Source organism: Terrapene carolina, unplaced genomic scaffold, assembly GCF_002925995.2.
Source record: "Terrapene carolina triunguis isolate 2854851 unplaced genomic scaffold, T_m_triunguis-2.0 Scaffold30, whole genome shotgun sequence".
Lineage (NCBI taxonomy): Eukaryota > Metazoa > Chordata > Testudines > Emydidae > Terrapene > Terrapene triunguis.
The window spans coordinates 4,107,708-4,121,645 of record NW_020664381.1 but is presented as its reverse complement, the minus strand read 5'-3'; the positions used below and the strand labels follow the sequence as shown (position 1 = coordinate 4,121,645).

General features: G+C 40.3%; 1 protein-coding gene across 4 annotated transcripts in view; it reads right to left on the bottom strand.

Annotated features, from left to right (window-relative positions):
• Nucleotides 1-13,938, bottom strand: part of ERG (ETS transcription factor ERG) — a 208,748-nt gene that overhangs the window by 16,614 nt on the left and 178,196 nt on the right. For 3 of the 4 annotated variants that reach the window (XM_026651223.1, XM_026651215.2, XM_026651228.1), the window contains 4 exons: nt 10,420-10,571; nt 4,678-4,881; nt 3,602-3,682; nt 1,018-1,089 (listed from right to left, as the gene is read on the bottom strand). In XM_026651223.1, coding sequence (XP_026507008.1) covers nt 1,018-1,089; nt 3,602-3,682; nt 4,678-4,881; nt 10,420-10,571 — 509 coding nt within the window. The remainder of the gene's footprint in view (nt 1-1,017; nt 1,090-3,601; nt 3,683-4,677; nt 4,882-10,419; nt 10,572-13,938) is intronic. The other variant, XM_026651230.2, reaches the window with a different exon arrangement.

Below are 13,938 nucleotides of genomic sequence, written 5' to 3'. Positions count from 1 at the left end.
AACTTCTACGGGTTTTTTTTTTTTTGTTATTTAATTTTTAACTATCATTTCAACCAGTGCAAGATTTAGTGGTGATTAATTTCCTGGATTACTATCTAGAGCATTTTTAAAATATACATACACCATTTGCTATCCTGCAATCCTCTGGTGTACTAGCTGTTTTAGTTAGAGATTGCATATCTTTACTAGCAGCTCAGTCACTTCAATTTTAAGTCCCTTCAGTATTCCTGGATATATACCACCTGGACCTGGTGACTTATTGCTTTTTAAGCACTTTCTTCTGTTGCCTCAATCCCTGCTAGTACCTGCTCTTTATTATTGGAAAAGCAAAGGTCCAGGCTAGGTATCTTCCCAACATCCTCAGTGGTGAAGAAATCCTGTCACTTCTCAGTATTGTTCTTTACTTCCTTCATTGTTCCCTTTACCCCTGGTGATCTAGCAGACCCACATGTTCTGTCATTGGCTTCCCACTTCTGATATACTTAAAGAATCTCTTGTTGTTTGTTTTTATGCTTTTATACCCTTGTATCTAGTTATTTTGTCTCAAAAATAAACAGTAAACAGAGAGAGAAGAAACCAATAATCATACTAATACCACACTCTTACATAGCACTTACTCCAGGAGATCTCAAAGCCCCTCACAAAGGAGGTCAGTATCATTAGCCTCATTTTACAGATGGGAAAACTGAGGCACAGACAGGTGAGGTGACTTGCCCAAGATCACTCAGCAGGCCAATGGAAAGTGCTAGAAACAGAACCTAGATCTCCTGAGTCCCAGCCCACTGCTCTATCCACTAGGCCACACTGCCTCAAAAACAGATGACTATAGAAAAACAGACTCATTAAGCTGCTCTTCCCTCCCACTTCATCCCACACCGGGGACCATATATACCTATAGATATATATTACTCAACATTTATATACTGTGCTATTTTATAGGAGACATCTGAAGGAGAAAGACAGAGGGGTAGTGAGAGTGAGCAAGATCACATCACATAAAAAGATCATCATTCATACCTGGCCTGGTTGTAATTCTTTGTGTTGCTTCTGGATAAACTGAAGTATTTGGGAAAATAAAAGCTGCACCCCCTGCAGGAAAAAGTGGAGACAAAACACATAAGGACTGTTTTTTCCACAGTCAGTGCTGTCAGTGGTAAGTGTATTTCAGCCGGTCAATGTATTTAAATGAAGCATATGAATAAATGTTTTGTCACCCAAGAGTGAGGTTTGTAGGGCCTGATTCTAGTCTCATTTACATCAGTGTAAATCCATTCAAATTAGTGGAGATACCTCAGTGTAAACCAAGGTAAGTAAGAAGAGAATTAAGTCCATATTTTTTAAATTTAGAAAAACTGGCCTCAGATTTCAGCAGGTTTCATAGCTGTTGTGAAGTGCAATTTATGTTGCCTTATCTTTATTTAGTGTGTACATCTCCCTAACCTGTGGATATTTTCAGCAGATAACCTAGGGCCTGATCCAAAGCCCATGGAAGTCAGTAGGAGTCTTTTCATTTACTTCCATGGACTTTGGATCAGTCTCCCAGAGAATTAATTCTTATAGTGAAACATTGTAAAAATAACCAGTTTGATGCAGAAAATTATGTCTGACTATTTCAGGAATTTAAATAGCTCTAACCATGTAACAGATTTATAGTTATCATGGTTGGAAATCTGAAAGAAATCTAAGGGGATTATGTGACTTTTAAAAGTTGGACACTAATCCCCTCAGGCTCCTTTGAAGTTCCCACCCCAGATTTTTATACAAACAGAACCAAACAGAACAAATATTATTATTTCTTGTTCTTACATACTGTATGATATTGCTGACATAAATGTCATCTATGTAGCTGTAGTGTATCAATAATCCCAGTGAAGTAAATGCAGATTATTTTGTTTTGGGCAGAGAAACTAATAAATCTCAACACCATTGCAATTACACAGAAAAAGGTAACAGGGACTCACTGAGAAACTACTGGATAACTGTGCAGGGAAATTCATTGCTAAATTAGGATTGTGACTGACAGAGATGGAAAAGACCCTCAAGTCCATCTACTTTTAAAATGAAATTTAAGGGCTGTTCCAAAGTCCATTAAAGTGAATGGTGAGGCTCCGTCTGACTTGAATGGACTTTGGATCAAACCTAGCAGCCTTAGATAAGAGGATATATTGGATATGAAACATTTGATCTTAGCAAAGAGCATTTAATGTTTGAGTAACTATGCTGTAATTTTGCAGGGAAACAGTGCTAATTATGATAGTGAAGGAGAAAAATTGCAGAATATTTCACATTCTTTTTGATATTAGCTTTTCCATTTCTTAAATAGTTGTTATTTCTGGTCACTGTAGGTAACTAATACCCTCAGGCATGATAACGTGATATTCAAAACTTGTATTTAAACAAATTATAATACATAGCATTCCATGTCACCCTCTGTTACGCAACTGCTAGAACAAAACAAAACTTCCACTGATTTCTTTTTATAAATATTTTGAGTGAAATCTTGTAACATCATATAATTTTGCGGAAGAAATATACTTTTAAGGAGTGTTTCATATTCATTTCCTACTTCTCCAGGGTGGCTCATAGAAGGGTGAATAGTAACTTTTTTTTTTAATTTAAATAAGATCTAACTTTGCTGAGACTTAGTGAGAAGCCCCATATTATAGACAATGTATGTGATGGAGGGTTATGTGTGTATTTATAAAGCATTGTACAGAGAGAAGAATGAGCACTTAGTAGGATGTCAGCACAGAACAAGACTCAGGGAGCCAGCATGAAAACCTGGGGACAGGAAGCAGTCCATAAAATACATTCTCTTCCCACCCCCCGACTTTAAAAAGGCCCAAGCATAGTAGTAGTAGGGGATAATGGCCTACCATGATATAAAGGGATTTTTGCTTTAAAAAAATCCCACACATCTTTTACATTCTGTGGGGTTATAAAAACCCTTTTAATTTAGCAGGTTTCATTTTATTGTTGGTACAGTCTAAATTAAAAAAATTAAAACCGGAAATACTCTATCAGCAAAATAGTCAGTATTGTCTTCTAAAATGGGGAAACGTAAAATCCCTGCTTATCCAGTTCTTTTTGTGACAAAATAGTATTTAAATATGTGATACAGTATACTGCATGGGTCCATGATGTAGTATACTGTATGGGAGAAATAAACCAGACTTAGGCACCAATACTGCAAGCTGATCTGTGCAGGTGGGCTCCTGAGCCAGTACAGTGCTCCATTGACTTTAGTGGGGCTCCATGCAGGCAAAAGGATTCACCTAGGTGGATCTGATAGGATAGGATCAGAGCCTTAGAGACTAAGTGCAGTTTGTTGCATGTGGGTGGACCCTTGCAGCTGCATGGGTACAAGAGTTTGCACACAGGGATCCAATTGCAGAATCTGGTCCTAAATGATCTCACTTCTGTTCAGTGTGTGTGTGTGGAAAACTCCCATAACTGCTAATATGAGTCTTACACAAATATCAGGGGAGAATACACTGCCTCCCTGGTGATTTACCATTTCCATTTTTTAGCATGCAACTCAAACAGGAATCCTGTGCTTTTAGAAGATGACCTATAGGAATGGGAGCGGTGCCAGCATTACCTGTGTTTCTAGCATGCATTAACCGTGGAGAGTTTTGTAAGGCCTTATCAACATCATCTGAAGTCAAATGTGGAAGAGGAGCTACAAAACAAAACAAAAAGCAACACCAAAATGAAAAAAAATTGAGAATTATCTTCTAAAAACATTTTCCCCCTGATAGGATTGTTTTAAAGCAAGTCTAGTAACAATCAGTTTAGTTCTGCTGTTTGTGGGGGAGGTGTGTGAGTTAAAGCTTAAACTAGGGTATTCATTTAAATAATATTATTAATACATAATATTTCGGTCTGATTGTCGGTGTGTGTGTGTGTGTGTGTGTGTGTGTGTGTGTGTGTGTGTGTGTGTGTGTGTGTGTGTGTGTGTGTAAAAGACTGCACCACACTGGTGTTGCAATATTTGTTTGTTTTTAAAACCATATTTGCTAATTTTAATGTTTTAAATTATGCAAATTATGCAAAGACTACAGCCTTCAAATCATTAATTCACTGTTCCCTTCTTCCCCCTTGGAATGTTAGCCATCAGCTACAAATCCTTTGCTTTCAGATTTAGGAGATTCTGTTCTCTTCTCCATGAATGTACATAACTCCTATTAATTTCAATGAGAGTTACATGCACCTATGCAGAATAGAACAGACCACATATGTTCATAGAATCATGCCTGGAATTTTCTTTATAAATCAATGTTTTTACTCTCATTTAGGGTTCTCATACCTAAAATGGAAAGATGAGTATGTGACCAGAAAAAACATCATCACCAAAGTCCCTTTGATTTTCTTCCTACAGTATTGTGGATGAATGGGCTGGGTTTCAAATTAATTTTGCCTAATATGGACATTTGGAGATATTCTTAAGATCGTTTCTGAAAGCAGTCACAATGAGCCCGATCTAAGGCCCACTCCAGTCAATAGGAGTCTTTCCATCAACTTGAATAAGCTTTGGATCAGGCCCTACATAATATTCTCGGAAGCAGTAACATTTGAGGTAGGGAGATTTGAAATCCCAAATTGAAAAGGCACTACAACTGGAAATGCTGTTGATAGATTTATTCTAACCATCATAAAGAAGGGAAATTGTCTTACTCTCTCTGAGGTAGTGTAGGTGTGAGAGGAGGATATCTGCATTATAGCTTGGGGTGAGTCTCTGGAAGTCATCTTTGGTCATTTTACACAGTTCCTTCCCATCAATGTTCTGGAACAACAAGATGTCAACGTCTGGAAGACCATATTCCTTCACGGCCCATTCCAACCACTGACGTACATGGTCGGTACTCCATAATGTAGGATCTGAATGGTTTCACAAAGCATAAAATTAGAATCATAGAATCATAGAAGATTAGGATTGGAAGAGACCTCAGGAGGTCATCTAGTCCAACCCTCTGCTCAAAGCAGCACCAACTCCAACTAAATCATCCCAGCCAGGGCTTTGTCAAGCCGGGCCTTAAAAACTTCTAAGGATGGACATTCCACCACCTCCCTAGGTAACCCATTGCAGTGCTTCACCACCCTCCTAGTGAAATAGTGTTTCCTAATATACAACCTAGACCTCCCCCATTGCAACTTGAGACCATTGCTTCTTGTTCTGTCATCTGCCACCACTGAGAACAGCCTAGCTCCATCTTCTTTGGAACCTCCCTTCAGGTAGTTGAAGGCTGCTATCAAATCCCCCCCTCATTCTTCTCTTCTGCAGACTAAATAAGCCCAGTTCCCTCAGCCTCTCCTCGTAAGTCATGTGCCCCAGCCCCCTAATCATTTTTCTTGCCCTTCGCTGGACTCTCTCCACATCCTTTCTGTAGTGGGGGCCCCAAAACTGGACAAAATACTCCAGATATGGCTTCACCAGTGCCAAATAGACGGTAATAATCACTTCCCTTGATCTGCTGGCAATGCTCCTACTAATGCAACCCAATATGCTGTTAGCCTTCTTGGCAACAAGGGCACACTGTTGACTCATATCCAGCTTCTCGTCCACTGTAATCCCCAGGTCCTTTTCTGCAGAACTGATGCTAAGCCAGTTGGTCCACAGACTGTAGCAGTGCATGGCATTCTTCCATCCTAAGTGCAGGACTCTGCACTTGTCCTTGTTGAACCTCATGAGATTTTTTTTTGCCCAGTGCTCCAATTTGTCTAGGTCACTCTGGATCCTATCTCTACCCTCCAGCATTTCTACCTCTCCCCCCAGCTTAGTGTCATCCGTGAACTTGCTGAGGATGCAATCCATCCCATCATCCAGATCATTAATGAAGATGTTGAAAAAAAACCAGCCCCAGGACCAACCCCGGGGCACTCCGCCATTTTTTATACTGGGACCAATACTAAAGTAACGAAGTACGTTATTGTCATACTGGACGATGATAATCCATGATGCACTAATTCCAGTGTAGTTATACAAAAAATGAATTTGGCCTATTAGGGGGAAGAAGACCTGAGAAAAAATGGCTGTCCAAAGTACAGTGGTGAGCTAGGACTGCTGTTTATTATTTATTACATATTCATTTTACTGCTAACTTGTCCTCCCACATCTCTGACCCCCACCCATTATGTCTCATCATTATCCTACATTATTGTTCACATACTAATGTCAATCCCTGTCCATCTGCAGAGTACCACTGGGTACAGGTGTTTGCATTCGCAGCACCTGTTGCAGGACAGAAGCCAGTAACTATCATTTTCAAAGGTTTCTGGTGAAGTTCATATTCTTTACTCAAGCAAAACGCTCAGTGAAGTCAAGACCAGTTTTTTCTAAGTGAAGACTCAGTAAGGACTTCAGGGTTTTGCCTATTATTTAATAAGTTAGCATAGATTCAGGTAGATAGAGCATACTTCATTTCCTAACCTTAAAAATACAAAGTGAAGAGGAGAAGAAAACATGCACTTGCTGGTTGCTCAACCTTTACTTTCATGATCTAGAGCCTGAGCTTTTGTCAAAATGTATCAGTTTTCAGCATTTATAATATATTGTGACATGCAGGATAAGAGTGCTCCTGAAATCATCAATTTTTTTCATGACAAAGATCTGAGTAATGTCTTCCCGAATATTTTCATTGCATTGAGACTGTATTTGAATGTACCCATTGCCAGCTGTGAAGCAGAGCAATTGTTTTCTAAGCTTTGTCTGAATAAAAAGTTGTCTTTGGTCAGCTATGGTAGAAACAAAGCTTAATGCTCTTGCAATCATGTCAGCTGAATGGGATTTACTACATTTACTGTCATTTGAGGAGTCTAAACTGAATTTGAATCATGTAAAGATGCCAGTTTAAATCTACAACATTTCATTTGACTCAAAGTTTTATATTTTTATGTTCATCCAGGCAGTATGTAACCTGTTCATTGTCTTCAATTTTCTTTTCAAGTTTATTCAATAATATACATGACTTGTTGATTGCCACAAGCTGGGTATGCTTTTGTTTTAATTAATACAGGGTTCACGAAAAGGGGGCTTCTGAAAAACATTACCCCTGGGCCTGCAATCTCATTAATCTGGCCCTATCCTAGGATGTTGTGATGTACTGCTGTATGCTGCTAACCAGATCCTGCCTTGCACTAGTTTTTGTTAATTATATCAGATACTGACAAAACTGGCTGTGGGGAAAAAATGAACTGGTCCAAATCTTTGCCCATTCCTCTCCTGCCCCTCCCCGCACCACTTTTTTTATTATTATTATTTTTTTAAGAGCTGAGCAAAATTTGTGGACTAAAGTTTTTTCACTAAAAACTGCAAATTCATGTTGACTGAAACATTTTGCAAATTTGTGTTGAATTCACGAAATTGTTTCAGTTGAAAAAAACTCTCAAAAAATAAAATTCCCAAAAATATTGAAACACTGACTTTTTGATTTGAGAAACTTTTCATTTTGAATGTTACTTCAATTAGATCTACATAATTAAAAAAAAATAAAAAAATCAATATACAGAAAAAAACATGTTGCTTTGGGGTGAACAAAATATTTAGTATGAACCAGAATGAATCTCTTTCGACTTTTTGGATTCCCCAAAAATTTTCTAAACTTTTGGTTTGGGTTGACATGAAAGGATTTTTTCCTCCAATTTTTCAGTTCATCAACTGAACAAAAAATCAGTTATTCACACAGTTCTAATCCCTAACTCCAACTCTACCATCACTTTTCCCTCTGAATTCCCTCTTTCCACTACCATCCCACTGAGTCCTATGAATTTAGCCCTTGACCTCTCTCCCATTTATTTCTTTGTATAATAATAGGTTAGGTCTACACTACCCGCCTGAATCGGCGGGTAGAAATCGACTTCTCGGGGATCGATTTATCGCGTCCCGTTGGGACGCGACAATCGATCCCCGAATCGACGCTCTTACTCCACCAGCGAAGGTGGGAGTAAGCGCCGTCGACAGGAAGCCGCAGAGGTCAATTTTGCCACCGTCCCTACGGCGGGGTAAGTCGGCTGCGATACGTCGAATTCAGCTACGCTATTCGCGTAGCTGAATTTGCGTATCTTAAATCGACCCCCCCCTGTAGTGAAGACGTAGCCTTAGTGTCTAGAGGCCTCTACCAATATTTGGCTCCATCAAGCCATGCACTCTACATACAGATAGTAAGAGACAATTCTTGCCTTGAAGATCTTATATTTTAAACAGACAAAAGATCATATAAGATACATCGTTCCCAAAGATTGGGAACTGAAAAGAAAGAGATTATGTGACTTGCCCAAGGTCACACAGGAATCCCATGGCAGAGCTGGGAATTGAACTTTGACCTTCTGCATGTCTGTGCAGTGAGTGTCTGAATCTCAAAACCTCCCTTCCTCTCCTAATCAGTTTTAACCCAATCTGCTCCCCAAAGCCATTCTCAAAGGTCTACGGTGCTCATCAAAGTCTTTTAGACAATATGCAGCTGCTCACTTCAACTTCCATGCATCCTGGGCTTCCCGTTTAGTTATGCTACATCCATTTTAAGCCTTTGAAGGTCTGAGCCCTTAGCTCTCGGGAACTTTAGAGATCCCTCCTATATTTTGAAGCACACCAGAGACAGAATGATCAGATTATTGGGAAGTGTGAGGCAGCTCACAGCCTAGTGGGCATGGATGCTAGTCTGAGGGACCTTGATGATCTTCATGGATAGGGGGTCTGGTTACTGAGAGAAGAAAGGATGTATGGGTGATGTGGGGAGCTAGAACTAGAGTTCATTATGAGAGCATCAGTGGTTGCCCAGTCCTGACTGGGATAACACAAGAAGTCCACCAGTTAAATTCAGTTTAAATTGAAGTGAACATCCAAACCTTCGGAGGTTCGCCAACCATTTTATTATATGTACAAATTTTTGAAATGCTTCTTATTTTTGGTGATGAATCTGAATAGGAGTTCTGAACTCTGTCATTAATTTAACTGCAAATTATAAATCCTGTGTTCTGATTTTCCTAAGCTTTGCCACATCATCGTGTACACTGCACTTGTGGAAGAGAAATGAAAACACCTAGATGTCTGACAGACGAGCTTCACCCAAGTATTTTTTGTATAGTTTACAAAATAACTGGTTGTAACTATGATCATCTTGCTCCCTAGTTCACATTTAGATTCATCTCAAAATATATCTCAAGGGAGATGCTAGAAGGAAAGACATCTGTATCACCTTTACAAGCCTATGGTAATTAAAAGATCGGAAAAGTCAAGAGCTAACATTGAGAGAAGTGTTCATTTTGCAAAGTTACATATGAATGCTATCATGTTCAGTGCTGCTTGTTTCCAATTTTGCAGAAGACTTTATCACTGAAAAAATCTCTTTGCTACAGTTTAGAAAAAGCCTTGTCTAAATACATGTGGAGGATTGTGCAATGTGTGTGTGTGTGTGTGTGTATATATATGTGTGTGTGTGTGTGTGTGTATGTTGCTTGACAAATAACCGATGTAATTACAGCTTGCAAAATTAGCCACAGCTAGTACTCTTGCAGAGCTTAGCAACTGAATAACTGTAAAAACATTATGCAATGTGGCAGCAGCAGGAACGTTTCATACAAAGTCATTTTTGCAGATCAATAACTAATAGCAAATTATACTCTTCTGTCTACATGATTTAGATGTCCTGTGTATATATTTATATTGCAACATGATTGTCTGTTGTTTTGAGTTTGGGCGTGTGCATGCTGATCATTCTGCAATATGAAGCGTATTCACAGCACCTGAGGTACCCAAAGAAGACAGGGCACAAAGTAGTGAATGCCCCCTTGTCCAATTACCTTCTGAATTCCATAATAAAGGTTGCTACCAGCTACTGAATGTATCAGCCGCGCCATTGTCTTACAGGGAGTTGTCAGTTTGCTTATTAAAATTTATTACACTGCTCAAACACAGAGAATAATCTAAACAAATGGATTATTATACATTGCTTAATTTCACAAATTGGGCCTCTTTTTATTATGCTTAGGACCAGACTGCGTCTGTCACTTGCAGGGAGGTGAAATTGTGCAAGGAACATTTCTTCCTCTTGTGTACTCTGCACAAGAGTCAGTGACAGTTGTAGCCTCTATGGTTGGGGGAGAGCAAGTGGCTGCTAGGGAAAACTCCCTGGGCAGCAGGCATCTGAAACCTCCAAAATGTGGGCAGCATTGGCTGATGAGGTGGCTTTATTTTTATATTTCTCAACTCATTCTTCGTAACAATTCTGGGAGTTTAGTAGTCTTTCTTCCTAATCTCTCTTATCAGACTGTCTTTGTCTTTTACATGTAGCATATCTAGTTTAATAAAAAAAATGGGTAATCTTTCAATCTTATCAGGTTAACAGATTTCCTAGTAATATCAGTAACAGATTTTGCTACTTAAAAGGGTGTGTGTGGGGGGGTTCTTTTAAAGCTTCTAACCTGCTGGAACAATCACTCTTCGTTCATTAGTTGTCATATTTGGTGGTGGAACATGTTTCTCTTCCATATAGCTTCCATAGTTCATCCCGACATTATCTGAGCCACTGACCATCTTCCCTCCTTTTGCCACGCTGCAGTCATCAGGGGAATTCCTAGAAAAACAATCAGAATTTGCCTACATTATTATACCACCGCCACTAATATTTTTGTTAGCATTCAAATTGCAGATGAGAGAGAGAGAGACTTTATTGTAAGGGCTGAGCAGTCATCTGGGAAGCTTGGCAGCTAGTACCAAAAGACCCTGCTTCTGGTTCCTTAATTGATTTTGCTCTGAAAATATGATTGACTTAAATGGAACTACACCAGTTTACACCAGCTGAGGATCTGGCCCTATATTTGCAAACGTACTATGGCCAGTAATTAATTTATTTTAAGAAGTGGGGCCTGAGGATTTCGACTTGACTGTCAGAGGCAGCAACCCTGCTTCTCTCTCTAAATATGAGATATAGAGAACATGGCAAAATACACAGATATACTTAAAGCCAGAGTTATTACTTAGCTTTGGAGAACTTTCTACCTCCATTGTTGCCATTGTTTCAATAAGTATGTGCTCAGTTCCATTAGATGCATATTATGTAGTGCAGTGCAGACACTTCTATGTATGCCCGTATAAAAGGGGCTTTTGCCAATGCCATGATTCAAAATACCACATGCATGACTGGGAAAGACTTTCAGCTCCTGCCTAACAGTCTCCATGGTACTGTAGTCAAGCAGTGGACGTCTGCAGAGGATCTGCAACCAGACACCTTTTTACTTTTGGCTTTGCTTTCTGAATAGAGCCTTTAGAGTTTAACATTCCATAGGGGGTTCCTTAATGGCCTTTTAATGGCATCACAATTTTCTTCCTGCCAGACACAGGCATATTTGACCCTTAATTTAATGTCTTCAATGTGTTTCATCATATAGACAAATATTGCTTCAAAAAATCAGAAGAAGGAACATAACCACAGGGAAATGTCTTTAAATGTAAAGAGGGTGGGGTTTTTTAAAGTTACACAGTACTAATATCTTAAGCATTCATTTAATTCTGCTATTGCAATAATGCATCTGTATTGTGGATGTGTGTAATAGGCAGCAGGTCATGTTGATTAGAGACACATTCTGTCTACAAGAAAATTACTCTCTTAAAAGATTTTCTTTTCCTGGACATTTTAACCCCATAAATATAGTTACACCTCAGTCCTGGCTCCTCTCAAACCCGATCAGTTTACACTCCACAGAACCTGCAGTGTCTTCCATGTATTAAATCATGGAGGTCCATTTCAGGGTAGGGCAAAATGGTCCTGCGATATGGTCCATGTGTTTTGGCATGGTCACTTCAATCTGCCCGTGGACACTGTGTGCCCTTCCCAGTTCAGATTATTTATGCTCCTGGTACAAGCAATGTGCGTGGGTGTCAATGCAGAAGACCACACATGACCAGATTCTGCACATTTTCACACTTGTACTTTGCACTTGTTTGGGGACAAAAGTGGGAAAAGGACCCACAATTTGGCCCAGAGTCTATACACCATATGTAGAAGGACGAATTAAATGGGATAGTTCCTAAAGATTACCTTAACGTGTATAGCTATATGAAAGTATTCTTTTCAATTAAGGATTCATTTTAAAAATGCTGATATTTTTGCTGTTCAAATATCAATTAATATTTAAATAAAAGTCCAACTATGAGGTCCCAATTCAGCAAGTTAGTTAAGCACATGCCTAACTTTTAGCTCAGGGGTTCTCGAACTGGGGGTCATGACCTCTCAGGGGGTTGCAAGGTGGTTACATGGGGATCGCGAGCTGTCAGTTCTGTGGCGTTGATAGCCCAGAGCCCTCATTAAATTAAATTAAATTACCCTTCCTCATTTTTAATGTAGAAGGGGGGGTGTCATACTCAGAGGTTTGCTATGTGAAAGTGTCACCAATACAAAAATTTTGAAAACCACTGGGCTCATAAATAGTCCCATTGAAGGCAATGTTAGGCATGTGCTTAAGTTCCTTGCTGAACTGGGACCAATATTACCAAATTGTTTCAGTGGGTATGAAAAAAGGTTTCGTGCTGAACTCACTTAATGCTTGGTGGACTTATTGTTTTGCCATTACTGTGTTGTGGCTATGATGTTACAATATACAGTCTAGAACAGTGGTCCCCAACCTATTTTGTCTGGTGGGCACCAGACGAAGAGCCACGGAGGACCGTGGCAGCGGACGAGCATCTGCCAAAATGCCGCCGACAAGCGGCAACGTCAATAGGCGTCGCTGCCGAAATGCCGCCGACGAGCAGCGTCATCCGCTGCATTTCTGCTGCGACACCTCTGGATGACGCTGCTCGGCGGCGGCATTTCAGCGGATGCTCGTCCATGGCGCCCGCGAGCACTGCATTGGGGACCCCTGATCTAGAGCATACACTTCAGCAAGTGAGAAACTTCTTGAGATAAGGCTTTTGCTTTTGCCACTTTTGTTCCATTCAGTTTGGAGTTCTTGTAGGCTGATCCTGGACAGGAAATTAGGCCATAAAAACACAGATTAGGCATTTAACACACTTCTTAAAGGGACTTTTGTGGCAGATATTTTACCCTATGTCTACATTTCAAAACCAAACTACTAATATAGGTTATCTAAATGTACTTTATAATAATCTCATATGTGCATTTGAATAATACCTAGCAACTATATAGCATTTTTCATCATAAATTAGACAGCATTTAACAAAGAATGATTTACACAAGAGGAGAGGAGGTGGAAAGAAGTTATGGCCCAAATTTTCAGTGTCCACAAGTTATTGGTGTCTCCATTTTTATTTTATATTAAATTGCATTTGTGCAGTACTTGAATATAACACTTGATTTTCCAAGGTGCTGAGTACTCACATATCCAGTTGAGATCAACTGCTATTGTGGGTTCTTCCATCTCTGAAAATCAGGCCCCCACATACATGTCTCAGATTGCAGCTTCCCATAACGAGGTGCACTTCGGAAAAGTTTGGCTAACGTGACTTGCCCAAGGTTACATACTACCAGGAAAACCCCTGCAGTCCTCCTGACTTCCAGTCCCATTTTGTATCCATTGGAACATATTGTCTTCCAGATCCCAGAATGTGATTGCAGTAGATCTTGGGTGAATTCTGTAGCTGTTTCTTATTTAATAGATAATCAGGGCCGGCTCTAGGCACCAGCCAAACAAGCTGGTGCTTGGAGCGGCACATTTTTAGGGGCGGCATGGCCGGCGCCAGAATGCCGCCCCTAAAAATGTGCCGCGGGCCGCCCTAGCTCACCTCCGCTGCTGCTGCCTGGGAAGGAGGAGAGATCCCGAGCGGCCGCGGCGCGCGAAACAGCTGTTTCTCGCGCCGCTGCTCCCCCTCCCTCCCAGGCTTGAGAGCCTGGGAGGGAGGGGGAGGAGCGGCGCCCGCGCCGCGGCCGCTCGGAGTCTCCCCCTCCCTGCCAGGCTTTTAAACCTGGGAGGGAGGGGAAGATC